This window comes from Phocoena phocoena, chromosome 3 (assembly GCF_963924675.1).
Source record: "Phocoena phocoena chromosome 3, mPhoPho1.1, whole genome shotgun sequence".
Lineage (NCBI taxonomy): Eukaryota > Metazoa > Chordata > Mammalia > Artiodactyla > Phocoenidae > Phocoena > Phocoena phocoena.
In genome coordinates this window covers 144,923,122-144,945,151 of record NC_089221.1, presented here as the reverse complement: position 1 = coordinate 144,945,151, position 22,030 = coordinate 144,923,122, and the positions used below count along the sequence as shown (strand labels likewise).

General features: G+C 44.7%; 1 protein-coding gene across 2 annotated transcripts in view; it reads right to left on the bottom strand.

The window, feature by feature from the left end:
* Positions 1–22,030, bottom strand: part of TENM2 (teneurin transmembrane protein 2) — a 990,950-nt gene that overhangs the window by 85,324 nt on the left and 883,596 nt on the right. For both annotated transcript variants that reach the window (XM_065874146.1, XM_065874147.1), the window contains exons 14-17: positions 17,720–17,930; positions 13,289–13,408; positions 9,851–10,112; positions 8,815–9,082 (exon numbers count right to left, since the gene is read on the bottom strand). In XM_065874146.1, coding sequence (XP_065730218.1) covers positions 8,815–9,082; positions 9,851–10,112; positions 13,289–13,408; positions 17,720–17,930 — 861 coding nt within the window. The remainder of the gene's footprint in view (positions 1–8,814; positions 9,083–9,850; positions 10,113–13,288; positions 13,409–17,719; positions 17,931–22,030) is intronic.

Below are 22,030 nucleotides of genomic sequence, written 5' to 3'. Positions count from 1 at the left end.
GAATAAAGAAATTGCGGGAGGACGAGGGGAAGATGGCGGAAAAGTAAGACACGGAGATCACCTTCCTCCCCACAGATACACCAGAAATACATCTACACGTGGAACAACTCCTACAGAACACCTACTGAACGCTGGCAGAAGACCTCAGACCTCCCAAAAGGCAAGAAACTCCCCACGTACCTGGGTAGGGCAAAAGAAAAAAGAAAAAACAGAGACAAAAGAATAAGGACGGCACCTGCACCAGTGGGAGGGAGCTGTGAAGGAGGAAAAGTCTCCACACACTAGGAAGCCCCTCCGCGGGCGGAGACTGCGGGAGGCGGAGGGGGAGAGCGCAGCAACAGGGGTGTGGAGGGCAAAGCGGAGAGATTCCCGCACAGAGGATCGGTGCTGACTGGCACTCACCAGACTGAGAGGCTTGTCTGCTCACCCGCCGGGGCGGTGGGTCTGCGAGCTGAGGCTCGGGCTTTGGTCAGAGCGCAGGGAGAGGACTGGGGTTGGTGGCATGAACACAGCCTGCAGGGGGTTAGTGCACCACGGCTAGACGGGAGGGAGTCCGGGGAAAAGTCTGGACCTGCCGAAGAGGCAAGAGACTTTCTCTTCCCTCTTTGTTTCCTGGTGCGCGAGGAGAGGGGAATAAGAGTGCTGCTTAAAGGAGCTCCAGAGACGGGCGCGAGCCACGGCTAAAAGCACGGACCCCAGAAACGGGCAGGAGACACTAAGGCTGCTGCCGCCGCCACCAAGAAGCCTGTGTGCGAGCACAGGTCACTATCCACACCTCCCTTCCGGGGAGCCTGTGCAGCCCGCCACTGCCAGGTTCCCGGGATCCAGGGACAACTTCCCCGGGAGAACGCACGACGCACCTCACGCTGGTGCAACGTCATGCCGGCCTCTGCCGCGGCAGGCTCGTCCCGCACACCGTGCCCCTCCCTCCCCCCAGCCTGAGTGAGCCAGAGCCCCCCGAATCAGCGGCTCCTTTAACCCCGTCCTGTCAGATCGAAAAACAGACGCCCTCCGGCGACCTACACGCAGAGGCGGGGCCAAATCCAAAGCTGAGCCCCTGGGAGCTGTGAGAACAAAGAAGAGAAAGGGAAATCTCTCCCAGCAGCCTCAGGAGCAGCGGATTAAAGCTCCACAATCAACTTGATGTATCCTGCATCTGTGGAATACATGAATAGACGACGAATCATCCCAAATTAAGGAGGTGGACTTCGAGAGCAAGATTTATGATTTTTTCCCCTTTTCCTCTTTTTGTGAGTGTGTATGTTTCTGTGTGAGATTTTGTCTGTATAGCTTTGCTTCCACCTTTTGTCCTAGGGTTCTATCCATCCGTTTTTATTTTTTTCTTAATAATTATTTTTTATTTTAATAACTTTCTTTTACTTTACCTTTTCTTCCTTCCTTCCTTCCTTCATTCCTACTTCTACTAATTCTTTCTCTGTACTTTTTCTCCCTTTTATTCTGAGCCGTGTGGATGAAAGGCTCTTGGTGCTGCAGCCAGGAGTCAGTGCTGTGCCTCTGAGGTGGGAGAGCCAACTTCAGGACACTGGTTAACAAGAGACCTCCCAGCTCCACATAATATGAAACGGCGAAAATCCCCCAGAGAACTCCATCTCAACGCCAGCACCCAGCTTCACTCAACGCGCAGCAAGCTACAGTGCTGGACACCCTATGCCAAACAACTAGCAAAACAGGAACACAACCCCACCCATTAGCAGAGAGGCTGCCTAAAATCATAAGTCCACAGACACCCCAAAACACACCACCAGACGTGGACCTGCCCATCAGAAGGACAAGATCCAGCCTCATCCACCAGAACACAGGCACTAGTCCCCTCCACCAGGAAGCCTACACAACCCACTGAACCAGCCTTAGCCACTGGGGACAGACACCAAGAACAATGGGAACTACAAACCTGCATCCTACAAAAAGGAGACCCCAAACACAGTAAGATAAGCAAAATGAGAAGACAGAAAAACACACTGCAGATGAAGGAACAAGATAAAAACCCACCAGACCAAACAAATGAAGAGGAAATAGGCAGTCTACCTGAAAAAGAATTCAGAATAATGATAGTAAAGATGATCCAAAATCTTGGAAATAGAATAGACAAAATGCAAGAAACATTTAACAAGGACCTAGAACTAAAGATGAAACAAACAATGATGAACACCACAATACATGAAATGAAAAATACTCTAGATGGGATCAATAGCAGAATAACTGAGGCAGAAGAACGGATAAGTGACCTGGAAGATAAAATAGTGGAAATAACTAATGCAGAGCAGAATAAAGAAAAAAGAATGAAAAGAACTGAGGACAGTCTCAGAGACCTCTGGGACAACATTAAACGCACCAACATTCGAATTATAGGGGTTTCAGAAGAAGAAGAGAAAAAGAAAGGGACTGAGAAAATATTTGAAGAGATTATAGCTGAAAACTTCCCCAATATGGGAAAGGAAAGAGTTAATCAAGTCCAGGAAGCACAGAGAGTCCCATACAGGATAAATCCAAGGAGAAATATGCTGAGACACATATTAATCAAACTGTCAAACATTAAATACAAGGAAAGCATATTAAAAGCAGCAAGGGAAAACCAACAAATAACACACAAGGGAATCCCCATAAGGTTAACAGGGGATCTTTCAGCAGAAACTCTGCAAGCCAGAAGGGAGTGGCAGGACATATTTAAAGTGATGAAGGAGAAAAACCTGCAACCAAGATTACTCTACCCAGCAAGGATCTCATTCAGATTTGATGGAGAAATTAAAACCTTTACAGACAAGCAAAAGCTGAGAGTTCAGCACCACCAAACCAGCTTTACAACAACTGCTAAAGGAACTTCTCTAGGCAAGAAACACGAGAAGAAAAAGACCTACAATAACGAACCCAAAACAATTAAGAAAATGGGAATAGGAACACACATATCGATAACTACCTTAAATGTAAATGGACTAAATGCTCCCACCAAAAGACACAGACTGGCTGAACGGATACAAAAACAAGACCCATATATATGCTGCCTACAAGAGACCCACTTCAGACCTAGAGACACATACAGACTGAAAGTAAGGGGATGGAAAAAGATACTCCATGCAAATGGAAACCAAAAGAAAGCTGGAGTAGCAATTCTCGTATCAGACAAAATAGACTTTAAAATAAAGACTATTAGAAGAGACAAAGAAGGACACTACATAATGATCAAGGGATCGATCCAAGAAGAAGATATAACAATTGTAAATATTTATGCACCCAACATAGGAGCACTTCAATACATAAGGCAAATACTAACAGCCATAAAAGGGGAAATCGACAGTAACACATTCATACTAGGGGACTTTAACACCCCACTTTCACCAACGGACAGATCATTCAAAATGAAAATAAATAAGGGAACACAAGCTTTAAATGATACATTAAACAAGATGGACTTAAATGATATTTATAGGACACTCCATCCAAAAACAACAGAATACACATTTTTCTCAAGTGCTCATGGAACATTCTCCAGGACAGATCATATCTTGGGTCACAAATCAAGCCTTGGTAAATTTAAGAAAATTGAAATTGTATCAAGTATCTTTTCCGACCACAACGCTATAAGACTAGACATCAATTACAGGAAAAGATCTGTAAAAAATACAAACACATGGAGGCTAAACAATACACTACTTAATAACAAAGTGATCACTGAAGAAATCAAAGAGGAAATCAAAAAATACCTAGAAACAAATGACAATGGAGACACAACAACCCAAAACCTATGGGATGCAGCAAAAGCAGTTCTAAGAGGGAAGTTTACAGCAATACAAGCCCACATTAAGAAACAGGAAACATCTCGAATAAACAACCTAACCTTGCACCTAAAGCAATCAGAGAAAGAACAAAAAACCCCCAAAGTTAGCAGAAGGAAAGAAATCATGAAAATCAGATCAGAAATAAATGAAAAAGAAATGAAGGAAACAATAGCAAAGATCAATAAAACTAAAAGCCGGTTCTTTGAGAAGATAAACAAAATAGATAAACCATTAGCCAGACTCATCAAGAAAAAAAGGGAGAAGACTCAAATCAATTAGAAATGAAAAAGGAGAAGTAACAACTGACACTGCAGAAATACAAAAGATCATGAGAGATTACTACAAGGATCTCTATACCAATAAAATGGACAACCAGGAAGAAATGGACAAATTCTTAGAAATGCACAACCTGCCAAGACTGAATCAGGAAGAAATAGAAAATATGAACAGACCAATCACAAATCTTCCAACACACAAAAGCCGAGGACCAGATGGCTTCACAGGTGAATTCTATCAAACATTTAGAGACGCGCTAACACCTATCCTTCTCAAACTCTTCCAAAATATAGCAGAGGCAGGAACACTCCCAAATTCATTCTACGAGGCCACCATCACCTTGATACCAAAACCAGACAAGGATGTCACAAAGAAAGAAAACTACAGGCCAATATCACTGATGAACATAGATGCAAAAATCCTCAACAAAATACTAGCAAACAGAATCCAACAGCACATTAAAAGGATCATACACCATGATCAAGTGGGGTTCATGCCAGGAATGCAAGGATTCTTCAATATACGCAAATCAATCAATGTGATACACCATATTAACAAACTGAAGGAGAAAAACCATATGATCATCTCAATAGATGCAGAGAAAACTTTCGACAAAATTCAACACCCATTTATGATAAAAACCCTGCAGAAAGTAGGCACAGAGGGAACTTTCCTCAACATAATAAAGGCCATATATGACAAACCCACAGCCAACATCATCCTCAATGGTGAAAAACTGAAAGCATTTCCACTAAGATCAGGAACAAGACAAGGTTGCCCACTCTCACCACTCTTATTCTACATAGTTTTGGAAGTTTTAGCCACAGCAATCAGAGAAGAAAAGGAAATAAAAGGAATCCAAATCGGAAAAGAAGTAAAGCTGTCACTGTTTGCAGATGACATGATACTATACACAGAGGATCCTAAAGATGCTACCAGAAAACTACTAGAGCTAATCAATGAATTTGGTAAAGTTGCAGGATACAAAATTAATGCACAGAAATATCTGGCATTCCTATACACTAATGATGAAAATCTGAAAGTGAAATCAAGAAAACACTCCCATTTGCCATTGCAACAAAAGGAATAAAATATCTAGGAATAAACCTACCTAAGGAGACAAAAGACCTGTATGCAGAAAATTGTGAGACACTGATGAAAGAAATTAAAGATGATACAAACAGATGGAGAGATATACCATGTTCTTGGATTGGAAGAAGCAACATTGTGAAAATGACTCTACTACCCAAAGCAATCTACAGATTCAGTGCAATACCTATCCAACTACCAACGGCATTTTTCACAGAACTAGAACAAAAAATTTCACAATTTGTATGGAAACACAAAAGACCCCGAATAGCCAAAGCAATCTTGAGAACGAAAAATGGAGCTGGAGGAATCAGGCTCCCTAACTGTAGACTATACTACAAAGCTACAGTAATGAAGACAGTATGGTACTGGCACAAAAACAGAAAGACAGATCAATGGAACAGGACAGAAAGCCCGGAGATAAACCCACGCACATATGGTTACCTTATCTTTGATAAAGGAGGCAGGAATGTACAGTGGAGAAAGGACAGCCTCTTCAATAAGTGGTGCTGGGAAAACTGGACAGGTACATGTAAAAGTATGAGATTAGATCACTCCCTAACACCATACACAAAGTAAGCTCAAAATGGATTAAAGACCTAAATGTAAGGCCAGAAACTACCAAACTCTTAGAGGAAAACATAGGCAGAACACTGTATGACATCAATCACAGCAAGATCCTTTGTGACCCACCTCCTAGAGAAATGGAAATAAAAACAAAAATAAACAAACGGGACCTAATGAAACTTCAAAACTTTTGCACAGCAAAGGAAACCATAAACAAGACCAAAAGACAACCCTCAGAATGGGAGAAAATATTTGCAAATGAAGCAACTGACAAAGGATTAATTTCCAAAATTTACAAGCAGCTCATGCAGCTCAATAACAAAAAAACAAACAACCCAATCCAAAAACGGGCAGAAGACCTAAAGAGACATTTCTCCAAAGAAGATATACAGACTGCCAACAAACACATGAAAGAATGTTCAACGTCATTAATCATTAGGGAAATGCAAATCAAAACTACAGTGAGATATCATCTCACACCGGTCAGAATGGCCATCATCAAAAAATCTAGAAACAATAAATGCTGGAGAGGGTGTGGAGAAAAGGGAACACTCCCGCACTGCTGGTGGGAATGTGAATTGGTACAGCCACCATGGAGAACAGTATGGAGGTTCCTTAAAAAACTACAAATAGAACTACCATATGACCCAGCAATCCCACTACTGGGCATATACCCTGAGAAAACCATAATTCAAAAAGAGTCATGTACCAAAATGTTCATTGCAGCTCTATTTACAATAGCCCGGAGATGGAAACAACCTAAGTGCCCATCATCAGATGAATGGATAAAGAAGATGTGGCACATATACACAATGGAATATTACTCAGCCATAAAAAGAAACGAAATTGAGCTATTTGTAATCAAGTGGATAGACCTAGAGTGTGTCATACAGAGTGAAGTAAGTCAGAAAAGAGAAAGACAAATACCGTATGCTAACACATATATATGGAATTTAAGAAAAAAAAATGTCATGAAGAACCTAGGGGTAAGACAGGAATAAAGACACAGACCTGGAGAACAAACTTGAGGATGGATATGGGGAGGTGGGAAGGGTGAGCTGTGGCAAAGCGAGAGAGAGGCATGGACATATATACACTACCAAACGTAAGGTAGAGAGCTAGTGGGAAGCAGCCGCATAGCACAGGGAGATCAGCTCGGTGCTTTGTGACCTCCTGGAGGGGAGGGATAGGGAGGGTGGGAGTGAGGGAGATGCAAGAGGGAAGAGATATGGGAACATATGTATAACTGATTCACTTTGTTATAAAGCAGAAACTAACACACCATTGTAAAGCAATTATACCCCAATAAAGATGTTAAAAGAAAAAAAAGAAATTGCAGTATATATAATCGAATACTACTCAGCTGTGAAAAGAATGAAAGCCTGCCAGTTGTGACAATGTGGATGGGCCTTGAAGGTATTATGTTAAGTGAAATAAGTCAGAAGGAGAAAGACAGATCCTGAATGATTTCACCCATATGTGGAATCTAAAAAACAAATGAACAAACAAAATAAAACAAAAACAAACTCAGTGATACAGAGAGTAGATTAGTGGTTACCAGAGGGAAAGGGGTTTGGAGGGTGGGCAAAATGGGTGAAGGGGGTCAGCTGTATGGTGATGGGTACTAACTACAGCTGTGGTGGTGATTACTTTGTAGTGTATACAGATGTCGAATTATAATGCTGTAAACCTGAAACCTGTATAATAACAAAAAATTTGTTGCAAAAGGTAGATCTTATTTGGATTCTGAGTCAAACAAATAAAGTACTACTTTATTTTATGCTACAGATGAGGCAACTGAAATATTGAACAATGACTGGCTATTCGATATTAAGAACTTACTGTGTTTCTTTGTTGTGATATTGTTGTTATGCTTTTAAAGTGTTTTTTAAGGATACACTCTGATATACTACAGATGAAATGATCTGATGTTTGGGACTTGCTTCAGAAAAATATGGGAGGCGGAGGAGTGGATGAAGGTAAGGAGGAAACAAGATGTGTTGATAACGGTAGGAGCTGGAGTACATGCGGTGCTTTATGATATGCAGTCTTCTTTTTGATGTTGGCTATCATTTTGATATTGGCTAAAGCCTGACATAATATTTATGAAATTAGCCACTGTTTACATTTAAATGCACTCGTTACTCCAGTAACTTACTACTGTCTTTAAGTTATTAACTCCACCCATTGGCGAAGCAGACCGCAAGGGCAATCTGAGCATGTGTAGCCTGCTAGGGCTGTGACTTTAGTCAACTTGCTTACCCTCTCCCTCTGGTCCCACGGTAACTTATTGCAGTTCTTGAAAACCACAAGCCTACTGGTGAAGAAAATACAGGATTCTGGATTTTAATGAATCCCAGACAGCTTTCTACAAGTAAGAAAATATACTGGGTAGGTTGACATGAATCCACAGCTCACGACTCTTCAAAGACCGATAACGATACGACCCTTCTCTTACGTTGGACTTTCCCAAGTGGGAAATCACGTGATCCCCTCAGAGGCAAAGCCTGAAACACAGCATGTGGCTTTCAGCCCCCCTCTAGCTCCGTCTTCTGGTTCTCTGGTTCTGTGCCACCTGAGAGTGTTCTCTCTGGAACATGATCGAGCCCCTGCCCACCTCTCTCCCCATCTCAAATAGTCTCCCTGTCCACTACATTCCAGCCACACTGGCCTATGTTTGTCCTTCAAAAACACCTCCCTCTTCTCTTTTTCTGCCAGGAAAAGAATGCTCTTTTCCTGATTTTCACACGGCTCCTTTTCATTCAAGCCTCTGTTTAAACATCATCTGCTGAGGAACCTTCCCTGAACGCCCACCCACCGCTGCCCCTCTTCCCCAGTATACAACACATTTTTATTTTCATATTAGCACCTAACGCTGCCTGATATTTTCTTGTCCAGGCTGTGTTTATTATTTCGATCCCTCAGTAGAATAGGAAGTCCACGGAAGAGGACGCTTGTCTGCTTATGGACCACTGCCTCCCTGGCTACTAGAATAGTTCTTGGCACATACTAGGAACTCAATAAATACAGGTTGATTTAATGCATGCCTAAAACCAAGAATCAATAAGGGGTTGAAACTGAAACATACCAACAGCGTCAGAGAGTCCGTAGACCCTTTGGCCATAGGCATCCGTCTTATCCCAGATGAAGGTGTAGGCCAGGTTGGGAGAGGCCTGGAATGACTTCTGGAAGAGGTGCCCCTCTACAGCTACCATCAGATGAACCTTGATGAGGTTCAGGGGCACCGTGGACTGGGTCATGGTGATCTTCAGCAGCGACTTGTAGCCTGCGGTCCTGGAGCTCAGGTAGCGAAGCTTCACGTTGGAACCAGGGAGCTCAATTTCTTCATGAAGAACCTGGAGAGGAAACGCAAGGTAGATACACTGCATCAAAGGCACCCCGGCAGCTGGGCTGCTTGCAACCCAAGGCTACCTGTCTGCTACCACCCCCACCAAAGCATCATGCCTTACGGGGGAGTGCGGGAACCACGTTCCATGGCTGAGAAGAGAGAAAACCTCCCCCCCCGCCCCGCGACCAAAACTTTATCCTGCACTATGGAGCAAAGTGGCTGAGGTTATGATTTTTGGATTAATAATTATTCTTGGTCACTGTTGTGTTTCTTTTTAAAACCACGCTGTTGGCAAAAGATGTAAATAAGAACAGCAGGCTTTATTGCTAGTTGCATGCAAGGAGGCCACAAGAGGCTGTAATTATATGAACCTGCAACTTCCACCGACAATTGCTATAAAGCAACAGGGAGGCAATAATGTAATATGCCCTCTGTTGTAACACTGATGTAGATCATTAAAGCGCCTCTTATCATGTATCTCTGTGACTAACAGGAATAAAAAGCAATTTGCAGGTGCGTTGCACATATGTGTATTGTTTTTATTCTATTAAAAGCTCCAGTGACTGCTAAAGTCTGGAAACATCCGGAATGTCCAGGAGAGATTCAGTTTTCTCTCCAGTGACTACAAATTCTACTGCGTTCTTACTTTTTGTCCCTCCCCCTTAATATTAGTTTCTGGCTTATCCAGGCAGAGAGAGATGGTGGGAGGAAGTCAGCCAGCCAGTTTGGGGCAGGGCAGTATTGAGAGTCCCACCCTGGTACCCGGTGCTCCTACCTGGGTCTCAGGCACGATGGGATTCTGCCCAGGGGCAGCGCTGAAGAAGGTGGACAGCGGGGAGGAGATGATGATTGGATCCGGCCGGACAAAGCCACTGAGGTCACAGCTGGGGATGGAGTTCTCCTCTGTCTTCATCACCAGAGTGTCCATGGCATAAAAGCTATTCCACGGCAGCCACACGGTACGCTCCTGGCTCATGAACGGGGCTCGCTCAAAGTGCAGGGTCAAGGAGGCGCCGCCATTGGCGATCAGGTCAAACCTGGAGAGGGGGTAAGTGAGCTCACTGAGAGGGGTGAACTCACCTGCAGACCAGGTAGGTGCTCTGACCTCCAGGCTTAAAGTAGTGGGAGGGGCGGAGCAGGCAGGAGAAGAACATGGGCTTTGTGGGAACCCAAACTCTACCACTTACTAGTTGTGTGACTGTGGGCAAGTTGCTAACCCTCTCTCAGCCCCCGTTTTTTCATCTGTGAAACGGGAATAATTATACCAATGTCCCGGTGTGGCTGAGAGGATGAAATTTTGTGATGAATTCAAAGTAGGGGTCAGCCGACTCGGCCCATGAGCTACCACGACCTGTTTTGGTAAAAAGTTTTATTGGAATCCCAGCCACGCCCATTGATTGGCTTATCCTCTCCAGCTGTTTCTGACCTACAGTGGAAGAGCCTGGTAGTTTTAACAGGAACCATATGGCATCAAAGCCTAAAATAGATACTACCTGGCCCTTTACGGAAAATGTATGTCCCCCTCCTCCCCCCTGCCCAGGTGTAAAGCATTTAGCATCATGCTAGGCTAATAGGAGTCTTCACTACATAGTGGAGTTAGGATGATTGGATTCTAGGACACAGGGAGGAGCTCGTGAAAGCTTTCTTTTCATCAACCTGTACTGTTTCTGTTGGTTTCACAGAACCTTAACGTTTTTTGAGATACAATTGACATATAATATTATATTAGTTTCAGGTGTACAACATAATTCAATATTTGTATATACTGTGAAATGATCACCACCATAAATCCATTCATCACCACACCTAGTTACAATTTTTTTTTCTTGTGCTAAAAACTTTTAAGATCTGTCTCAGCAACTTTCAAATATACAATGTGGTAATAGTAACTATAGTCACCATGTTATACATACATCCAGGACTTATTTATCACTAGAAGTGTGGACTTTTTAAACCCCTTCATCCATTTTGCCTTGCTTCTGATACTTTTTTCCAAAACACAAATTTATTTGGCATTTGGATGAAATGGTTTCTGTTATTTTTGACAATCGTTCTTAAACTATATTCCTGTTTTCCTCCAGAGCTGGATGGAAGGGTGTTACTAGTAAAGTAAAATAAAGGTAGTTCTTCCCCAATTAATGGAAAAGAACGTTAATGGAGAGAAGCCTCTCAATTTTGTGCTTTACTCCTCCACCGGGATCTCAACTCTTTGAGGGCAGTGGTACTCCCTTGTATACACTTCAGAATCCCCAGCAACTAGCAGAGTTCCTGGATCACAGTAAAAACTCCATGAAAATATACGGACTCACTGGCTTCACTGAATTTTGGTAACACTTTTAGTGGTTTTCAATAGACGTAAAATGAGTGAACATGGAACATATGAATATTAAGGTAAATATCATGGTGGAAGCGTTTATTCTATTAATTTGTTTATATTTTATTTTGGGACATGCATGCTGCTGGGGACGCTTTTTCTTTTTAAATTTATTTATTTTTGGCTGCATTGTGTCTTCGTTGCTGCACATGGGCTTTCTCTAGTTGCGGCCAGCGGGGGCTACTCTTGGTTGTGGTGCGCAGGCTTCTCATTGTGGTGGCTTCTCTTTGTTGTGGAGCACGGGCTCTAGGCACAAGGGCTTCAGTAGCTGTGGTGCATGGGGTCAGTTGCTCTGCGGCATGTGGGATCTTCCCAGACCAGGGCTCAAACCCGTGTCCCCTGCATTGGCAGGCAGATTCTTAACCACTGCACCACCAGGGACGCCCGGGGATGGTTTTGTAGAGGGTACAGGAGAGTCAAATGTTTTGAAGTGAAATTGTTCCTCGTTGGGATGACAGCACCAAACCACCCATGTCTGTGGCACACACCACTACACAACAGATTGCGGGATTCCTCGGAGCATTTCCAAACACACCCTGTGACTTCCAGGGCTTTGCTACCTGGACAAGCTGAAGAATCACCGATCCATGAGGTTGGATAGATGAACTGGGAAGTGGATTTAGGCGATAATTAGTCAGGAAGCAGCTGAGAGGGATCGGGGAGCATACGGTGGTGAGAAACCTCAGACCGAGGACTCAGAAATGTCCTCTGGTGTCGTCACAGGACTTACAGGGCAAGAACACTGGCTTCTAAGAATGAACAAGCACCGAGGCAGCTCGGCATGGTACACCTTCACAGTCCTAGTGCTCTCAGCTAGTTAGAATTGCCTGCACCTAGTGAATACCGAGAATATTTGGTTTCACAGGTGAAAATAGGAGGACAGGGCTACTGTGGGCTGGTGATTTTTGAAACTACCTGCAAGGCTACCTTAGGACATTAGAAAAAAAGCCCAGATTCTTCACCAGAGAAAGGCAAGATTCACAGCACATGATACGTTTATGATTTTCCAGGTTCCAGTTTTATAGAAAAAGTGTTGCATCAGATTTACATCAACCGTCTCCTCTTTCATCTGGAATAGAATACAATAGTGTGTCTGTGTGTGTTTTAAGGCTAGGGTGGGTGAGTTGTTTTCCCCTTCCCACAGATTTCGTTTCTTCTTTTTATCTTTTGCTTTAAATTTCAAGTCCATGCCCAACGGATTAAGGAAACGACAGCTTTCATCTTGGTGGAGGCTGCACGGGTGCGGGTTTTCAATCAGAGGATAATAGGGAAAGGTTGCCTCCTTCACACCGCAGGGTGACAGCTAAATGTATCTAATTAGGCTTCTCTGATTACATCCCACCCCCTCAAAACAGGAGCAAAAATAACACAACTCCTAAAGCCACAGATGAAAGCAGAAGGGGTTCACCACAGGACACTGTGGCATGTGGATCCTTGTCACCCTGCACTGCCTTTGATTTAAAATAAAATAGGAGTGAAGTTCCAAGAGCTACTCTCCCTTCCTTCTGGCCTCCGCCACACACACACACACACACACACACACTCATGGAAAAGCATTTACCTGCCATGGAAAAAGCGTTGCTGTGGGCAGCCCTGGAGAGGTTGGCCATTCTAGTTATTTTCCATTTCTGAGACCATACTAAAATATATATATATATATATATATATATATATATATATATAATATATATATATATAGGGGGGATTCTCCCTAGAGATCTGGCCTGGTGGGTCTCCCCCCAGTCCACAAGGGGGAGGCACGTAGTTCCAAGCCAACAGCACCATCTGTCTCTTTGCAGCCTCAATCCTAAGTAAGTGGAGCCCCATAAAGCTACTTACGTGCCATCTTGGCGGGTAACGGTGTAGCCGTACTTTGGATACTTGACAAAAGACACGTTCACACCAATCAGGGGAGTTCCATCTGTAGTTACTACTTGGCCTCGGATGAGAGAAACCAAGCTGAGAGAAAGAGAAACACAAGCTTTTGAGCCCCAGGCAGGAGAACAAGGGGACAAGGGAGTGTCGTAGAGTTCCCCTTCCCCATTGCCCACCCCCCCATTCTCATCTGGTCCCTAAGGCAAGGACGAGACCTTTAAACATGAACTTCTGGCTTCACACAATCACATCTCCACGAGAGATGTGGGCCAGAGGGATGTCTCAATGCAGGCGTTCCCCGAGGAACAGTCTGGGGTGAAATCCACGGGCAGCATCTTCAGTCATTCTGCTGGGCGATGGGGTCCCCTATGCACACTCCCTCTGCCCTCAGCCTCACTCCGTTTCTTGACATCACTTGCCTTTTGCTTGGCCCGAGCTTCAGGCTGCCCCTCATCACTCATGTTTGTGCCTTAGCCTGGCACGGAGAGTATTATCCTCGGGTGAGAGCTTCCCCATCTGCCTACTCATTTCCTTTTTTGGCCGTGGAGGAAGGCACTGTTACTCTTCTCCTCCAGGCTGGGATGACAGAGGGAGTGGGGGGTTGGGTGGTGGGAGCACACAAAGGTTTTTTATGAAGCTGGGACATATACATACATTATTTTTCCTGTTGCCCTTTAAGAGCAAAGTTTCTCACAATCCATGCCATCCTGAGGAAAAGAGAACATTAGAGATTTTTTTTTTTTTTTTCTGGTAGAACTATCTTGGATTCTGGATTCCATGTAACTATGTATTTCTCTTACATCAAATTCCTGCTGCCAGGATTTGGGGCAGGGGCAGGGGAGCGGGGAGGTGATATACCTCTCAACTTTTTGCCACCATGAGAGAAAGCCCCCCTCTCTCCAGATCACAGTAATTAGAACTTTCCCAAAGATGCCAGCATTCAACCAGCTCCTTCTGGGAAATCCCATAAAGCAATAGAGATGCCACAATAGTCTCCTCAAAATCCATGCAGAGAGAATGCACACGCCTCCCTTCACCTGAATTCTCCTGACTTCATAGAGAAATGGGCTAATGAGAAGTTCCATTTTTGTACTAAGTTTCCAGCCTACCAGGCAGGTTTGCAGCTGTACTGTTGGCCTTCAAGCCACTGGGCAATATGGCGAAGGCAGAGAGGTTCTCAGGCGTTCAGATTCTTGGACACACTCCCAATTTCTGGACCAGGTAATCAAGCTGACCCGTTCTTTGCCAGAATCTTGTCCAAGTCTCCTCAATTTTTTGGAATGCACTTATTTCTGCAGTCCCAGGTGAACCCACAACTGGAGGGATGCTCTCTCCAAGCACCTCTCTTTTTTATTAGCAATCCCCCCTACTGTTCAACTCCGACCCCTTGGTGATCTCAGGAGGGTTTAGACTGTTCCACTGACAGCTCTAATTGTCTGCTACTGGCTGCCTGTCAAATGAATTCCATTTTTAGCTGGTTCCAACCACAATGCCATACAGTCTTTTGAAAATGGAAAACTAATTTATGAAAATAATTCTTTCGTTCAGTTCCATTTCCTTATCTTAGCTCAGACTAAGATTTCTTTCAGGCCTTCCTAGACACTATTTTAAAATCAGTGATGTGTGTTGATGACCACAAGGTACAAGCTGCTTGTGATGAGAAAACAAAATTGGGAATACATCCCACAGTGGAGTATTTTTCCCCTCCATTTTTTATTATTTCTTTTAAATCATTCCCGTTATTTCTTTTAAATCATTCCCGTTATTTCTTTTAAATCATTCCCGTAGCATAAGACTTTGCAGAGTGCCATAGGAATAAAGGGAGCTGGGTTGCCTGTGATTTCTACCCTCAGTTTTCCTAATTCTTCACTGCTGCTGGCTTCCTATCGTCTCTAGGCGGTCAATTCGCAGAAAAGATTCAGCTAAGACATGCTATCAGTTCGTTTCTATTTATGATTACTGGTGCGTAACAATTATCACATTACCTAGATAGTGAGATCTGCTCTATAAATTACAGTGGTGGAGTCCAGGCATTTTAGTTATTTTTGTATGCCATTATCTAGGGGAAACGCCTTCTTAGCAGTCTTGAATTAAGCTCTTTTTTACTCCTAGCTTTGTCTTTCATTATTTGTCAGAGGATAATGCACTGAAATTCACATGCTTGGTGAACTTCAACCTATGTCTTGGAGTAACATTTTGCATTTCTGAATTACAGATCCAAGCCGACATGCTGGAGCGTGGAGCTTTCTCTAAAGCAAGCTTCTTTTCCCCAGATCTCTGGGGCTGGTATAGTCTACCAAATATTCCGGAGCCCCTGCCTGCTCCCTACATCTTGCCTCTAACTCAGGGTGCCTTCTGGGAGTGGTAACTACTGGTGAGGAGGAGAAGATTGATTTTCAAGGCACAGGTGAAGAAAGAGTATGAAGAGGAGATGAGGAAATTACTGGATTTAGGGTAGAAATAATAAAATGTTAATAGGAAGCAGACTGAAACAGAGCACGAGCCTTTGAAAGATGCCCTTACAGTCTAAGCAAACTGTATGCAGACCTCACCGAAATGCTCATGGACTAGTGCAAGGGCCTGTCGTGAGTCTCTGGCAATGGGAATTATGTTCATAATTAAAAAGAAACATACCTACACAATCCCCGTCCCAGAACTGGGATTTAATAAGCAGGGAAAATGTATTTTTGTTCCGAGATCTGTGGTTTATTTTTTTGAGGGTTACTCATATTAAAATAATATTACTGTGTGTAGTATAATCTGTACGTATTAATTTAATTTTAACAATCAAGAAAATAAAGTTTGAGGTTAAATAACTTGCCTAACATGACACAGCTGGAGGGTGTTGTGGGAGGGGTGGCTGAAATAGACAAGGGCTGAGATTATTTTTTTCTTTTCTATTTTATTTTTAGTAAAACCAGAACAGAGAAAGGCTAACGTTGCTGGCCCACGGTGACCTCATTAAGAGCCCTCATAGTCAAAGAGCTGCCAGGAATTGGGGCTGCACAGCTTCCCAGAGAGTTCTAAGGGGCTGTAGAATTAATTGGCTGTACCATTACCCACCACTTCCCCGTCCCACCCTCACCAGGCTCTCCCAGGGAGGAGCGGAGTCTCAGTCATGGCCTGATGATGTTTCCTCCCCAAAGCTCCAAGACAATCACTTATAAGGGTAAGGGCTCCCCTAAGAAGTAAAGTCTGGTATTTCCTTCACCAGCGAGAAGTCTGCTTAAGCAGTGTTATTTCCCGAGTTGCTTCAGGGTCTGCCCAGACCTAAGTGAGGATGAAGAAAACTAAGAGAAAGATGGCATGAAGAGGGCTGTCAGAGGGGTAAGGGGGCAGGGACAAGTTCCTAGTTCCTAGAGGTTCCCAGTTCTTATTTCTCCATGAGAAGGGGTGCCCCCAAGAAGATCACACCCACCATCCTCACATCTGCGGATACCAGCGTTATCTGGACCCAGTCCGACCCAGAGTGAGATCAGAGATGTGCCGGCAGGCCTGAAGAACATCCCTGCCTCTCCTATCCTTCCTTCTGCCCTCAGAATCAGAAACAGTGCCTAGAAGACAGAACGGGCCAGCGGGTATCTCAAAGCCAACTCTTCCCCTTGCTTTGTTCTCCAGGGGTACACTTCTAACCTGCCCTGGCGGTGGCGGGGGGGGGGGTGGAGAGGAGAGGCCAAGCTGATTACAAAATAAATCCAGAATTTGCCTCTAGAATATTCATAAGCCTCACATTAGCAACTGAGAGCAAATGGAAACTCAAGAGAAACTCCCATCCCACCCCTACCCCCCGCCATTTTGGAATGAGAAGGGGACACGCACTGGCACAGTGTCTAGCACAAACTCGGCAGTTAGCAGATGCCACTGATGGGGTGGGTGACTGTGAGGATTAGAGCCAACCTACTTCAAGTCTCTAGCTCATCACAGGCGTTCAATAAATTCTAGCCACTGGCATCATCTTGACTCTAAGATGCCACAAATGCTAAGTTGTGTAATTAAGTTTATAACTGCTTTTAGAAAATACTCTGCTGAATGAAATATTTCAGGGATGATCAAATAAGAGCCACAAGGAGAGGTATTCTAAAAGGAGATTTAATATAACAATAATATCATAAAATAATAGATCGTAAAAATGATCTAGAAACCAGGCAATCAACAGGTGTCTCTAAGCAGGTTCTGGGTTGCAGGTGGCCAAATCCCATAGAGGGACCAGGACTCTGCTCTGGAGCTTGACCCACAGAGAGGAAAGGGCCTTCTATGAACCAGAGCAGAGAGCTGCTCCCATGGGGTAGTTTCCAGGCCAAGTAGGCCCACAGAAAAACTAGGAGCACTTCCTCCTGCTTGGACAGGAGGGGAAGCAGCGACCTCAGCCACCCGTGGGGACAGAAGGGCGCCTACCTGCTGTTGAAGGGATTGTCTCCAGGAATGATGTGGGTGCTGTCTTTGCCGGCCAGGAGCTTGATGCGGTCGTAGAAGGACTTCACTGCGGGTGAGTCTGTCTGGCCCTGCTTAATGATGTCCAGGGGGTCCCGGGACCCCCGACAGAGCAGGCTGTTCTGACAGGCTGACTGCAGGCAGCAGTCAGGGTCCAGGCAGTCCACCAGGCCATCTGGAAGGGCAGAGACAGAGCCGGGGGTCAGCAGATATCACGGCACAAAGCTGCTCTGAGATGCTAACACCTTGTCCCGAGCAGCCTCAACCCTTCCCAACGGTCTGAATTGGCAGGTTTCACACAACAAGCCTAGGATAATTCCACCATATACTCACAGGAAGTACAAGACTGAAAGGAAATAACTGAGAATGCGGACAAATGGTTATCCCCAGGTAGTAGATCAGTGTGTTTCTCTCTTCTTCTTTCTTGTATTTTTCTGGAATTTCTACTTTTTCTATCATGAGCAAGTAGTATTTGAGTGGTTGGCAATAAAAACAAACATGTTGCTCTTAAACAACATTGCGCAAAAGAATTACCTGTTGCCAGATCTCACGGGCCCGTGCTAATGGGTGTGCAAGTCATCAAAATGCATGGGATTCCTTACATCTTGCTTCAATGGAGAAAAGCATTCCGTCCCTTCTCCCTCTAAGCCAGGGAGGGTACTGCTGACTAGTGGGAGAACCAGGGTGATGAGTTTGACACTTTCCAGGAAATGTGGAGAAATGGCTTTAGCCTGAGCACCCACAAACTAAGCCATTAGTTTCCCCAATTGCTCCTGGAACTATCTTCCCCATACCTGCAGGACTTTGAACATTCTGATTTATTTGCCTAGATTCCTGCCCCTCCACCTCTTTCCTGAGCTGATTCCTATTCATCTACCCTTCAACGAATATTTGAGTGCCATCCCTGTTCGGGAAATAAAACAGGGAACAAAGAATGATGGTGTCTGTCCTTAAGGAGCTGACAGTATAGTGGAGGAAACAGATTATGACTCATCCTTTAAGACCCAGACTAGGTGTGGCCTCCTCCAGGAAGCCTTCCTGATGATGCCGCGGCTAGGTTAGGTATTCCCGTTCTGTGTGTCCCTGAATCAGAGATTCTCAGAGAATGGTTTTGCGTCACAATCCTGTAGGGAGAATCAAGGGCCTACCCCAGAGCTCCCCAGGCATAGGTTCCAGGAGCAGGTCCTGGAGTTTGCACTTTAAACATGACTCTCAGGTGATTCTAATGCACAAGAAATACTAGAAACCGCTGTTAAAGCCAACTTGCTTGTACTAGAATTAATTGTCTCCGTATGCTTGCCTTCCTGTCTGGAAAATGAGCTCTTCGAAAAGAACAGTGTCGTATTCGTTTTTACATTCATGCCTCGCTTAGTGCCAACCACGGAATCAGGCACTCAACAAATGTTTGTTGAATGAGTAAATGACTGTTTCCCATTCCTCACATGTCTGTTAGGGCTGAGGATGGGGGTGTTTAGGGCAGTGTTTGCTCCTTAGAATTCCTATTAGAATGGATTAGTTAGCAAACCCTTCTTCACTCTGCTGGGAATTGATTGAATACACAGTGTAGGAGCTTGGAGAGTAACTTGCTTACATGTAACTCCCTGATTTGATAGCGAGGCATTTGGGGGCCATAATTAGCATCACAGAAACATGCACTCCAACCCTGGGCTGTGAGCTGACAAACACTTGAACTGGAACACTGAATCAGAGGCCTGGCTGTGCGCTTTAAATTTACTACAGTGTAATTTTTTGGCATTACCCTTTACGTTTGGTTCCACTAATGAAATAGAAATATTTAATTTCACCGAAGTTCCACGGTAATTTAGCAATTAATGTACAATGATTTGAACGCACTACTTTCTTTTTAGCAAACAGACAAATTAGGAGGTTGCACGTTCTGCTCGGCTTTAAATTACTAAAACTAGCCTCTCATTTTCCACGTGGGCAAATGCTGCCCGCGTGCCTCGTAACACATGTAGATTTACGAAGTTTTCTGGACACGCAGACACAGGAGGGTGAGCGGGCACGCACGCTTGAAATTTAGAGACTTTCAAAGTCATGGCTCCGAGCACCTCAGCCTGATGTGCTGGTTGAATCGGCTGCCCCCCAGGGGCCCGCAAATCTCAGACCCAAGGAACGGTGCTGGAGAAGTGTATCTCAGCAGCGGAATGACGCTGAGGTACCACGTCAGACCCACGTTCAGATCATCCAGGGGCTCCCAGGGCCCTTGGCAGAATAAGAAAAAGAAAAGAATAGAAAATAAAAAAGGAGAGTATTCTGCCTCTACCATCGCCTTCCGTGGAGCGCCTTCATTAGACAGAAGGAATCCACCACGGAATGCCTGCTTCAGATTTAAAAAGACCCTGCTGAGACATGTTGGCAGTGCTTCATCCAGCCGCCGCAGAAACTTCTCAGGTGAGAAGAAAGCCACCGTTATTAGCACTATAGAGTTCTTTAAGGCCACCGGCCTCGTCCCATTAGGAGTTCCATCCATCTCTGGTGGCCTTTTCCTCCTGAATCTGGGAATGTGCCACCTCCCACCCCCAACCCCTTTCCATACAGCCAGCTTGAGGGCCTCACATCAGGAGTGAATAATAAATTACAGACAGTCTTGCCTATTAAGCACTGAACGTTTTCCTCTCCCAACTCCCTCTAGTCTGCGACTCCTTCTGTGACTGTGACTGCTTCAAGAGCATGGACCTCAAATTTCCCCACTGTTTTGTTGACTCCAGGCTTTTTATTCAAGGGCCTGTCTGGCAGGAGATGTCCTACAAACACATCAGCAATAGCAGATGGCAAATGCTAACAAAAAGGGGATAAAAAGGATAGAAATGATTTCCTCCTACATATTTACATTTACCTGCTCCAGAGATGGTGCATTTGGGGTTCTATCCATTACTAAGTGTGAGCATACGTTACGCCTATAACGACCTCATCATGTTTCGTGATTAGGGCCTGCTGCCGCCGAACACTTGCAGACAACACTGTGAACTTGAAACTGGCACTCCAATCTCCCCGTGGCCTGTCAGTCATGAGAAGCGCATCTTTATGCCAGCAAGCCCCTCGCATGGAGTCTGACATGGCAATCTTCAGTAAATTACCCTGTCACTGACAATCTTGCAGTTATCTCGCAAACAATCAAGCAAGCAATCAAACTGTTCTGAATTGCCAGTTCAGGACCTGAGAGGCTGCCAATGTCTCCATTCAACAGGGGCGTGAAAGCAGCACGGCCCCCCTATGACACTGGACGATTTATTTTTTTATTTATCCACCTCCTTATTTGTTTGTCTGCTTGGCTTTTATCCTGGTGAGAGAGGTTTGCAGAGTCTTCGAAAAGGGCCCCATTCTGACTCAGCGGTTACGGGAAAGTGACCCAGGCCTTCCCCATCGGCTCACAGTGGTGCCCTGCATCTGCTTAATAAACATCCTCATTTACTCCACTCTGTGAGATGTGGCCGCCGCCTATCATCTAGGTGCTTTCTGTTAGAACGCACGCTAAATCATAGCTCTGGCTGTGTTCCACACACGTACGTCATATGCTACTTGTAGTGGCCACTGCAGAGAAACATGGACGTGCAGAAACTTTCTGGGAACAGTAGGTTAGGCATTCTTTGTCTTGCTTTTGATAAAGAAAATCAGAGAATCTTTCATAACAGTTCTGGCAACGTGACGCAGATATCAGGTTAAGGCTACATTGAAGCCTTTGGATTGGAATTCCCAAGGTAAAAAGCCAAAAAGTCTATACAGCGTCAGAGGTAAGAGCTTGGCCTGTGGAATCCTCTAGGCCCTGGCTGTGTGAGCTTAGAAAGATAATCAACCTGGCTGAAACTCAATTTCTTTGCCTTTAAAACTGAGTGATAGGGCTTCCCTGGTGGCGCAGTGGTTGAGAGTCCGCCTGCCAAAGCAGGGGACACGGGTTCGTGCCCCGGTCCGGGAAGATCCCACATGCCGCGGAGCGGCTGGGCCCGTGAGCCATGGCCGCTGAGCCTGCGCGTCCAGAGCCTGTGCTCCGCAACGGGAGAGGCCACAGCAGTGAGAGGCCCGCGTACCGCAAAAAACCCCCAAAAAACAACCAAAAAAACTGAGTGATAACAATGCATATATCATAGGGTTATGTGATGGGGAGTTGACAGATGGAGTATCAGTCTGGCATCTAGTATGTGTTCAATGAACAGTAGATATTACTATAACCAGAAACTCCCTGAAGTTTTCCACTTTTTCAATTTATAAAAAATGGACATAAAAATAAATGAAATGAATGTCCCCTGATTAGAG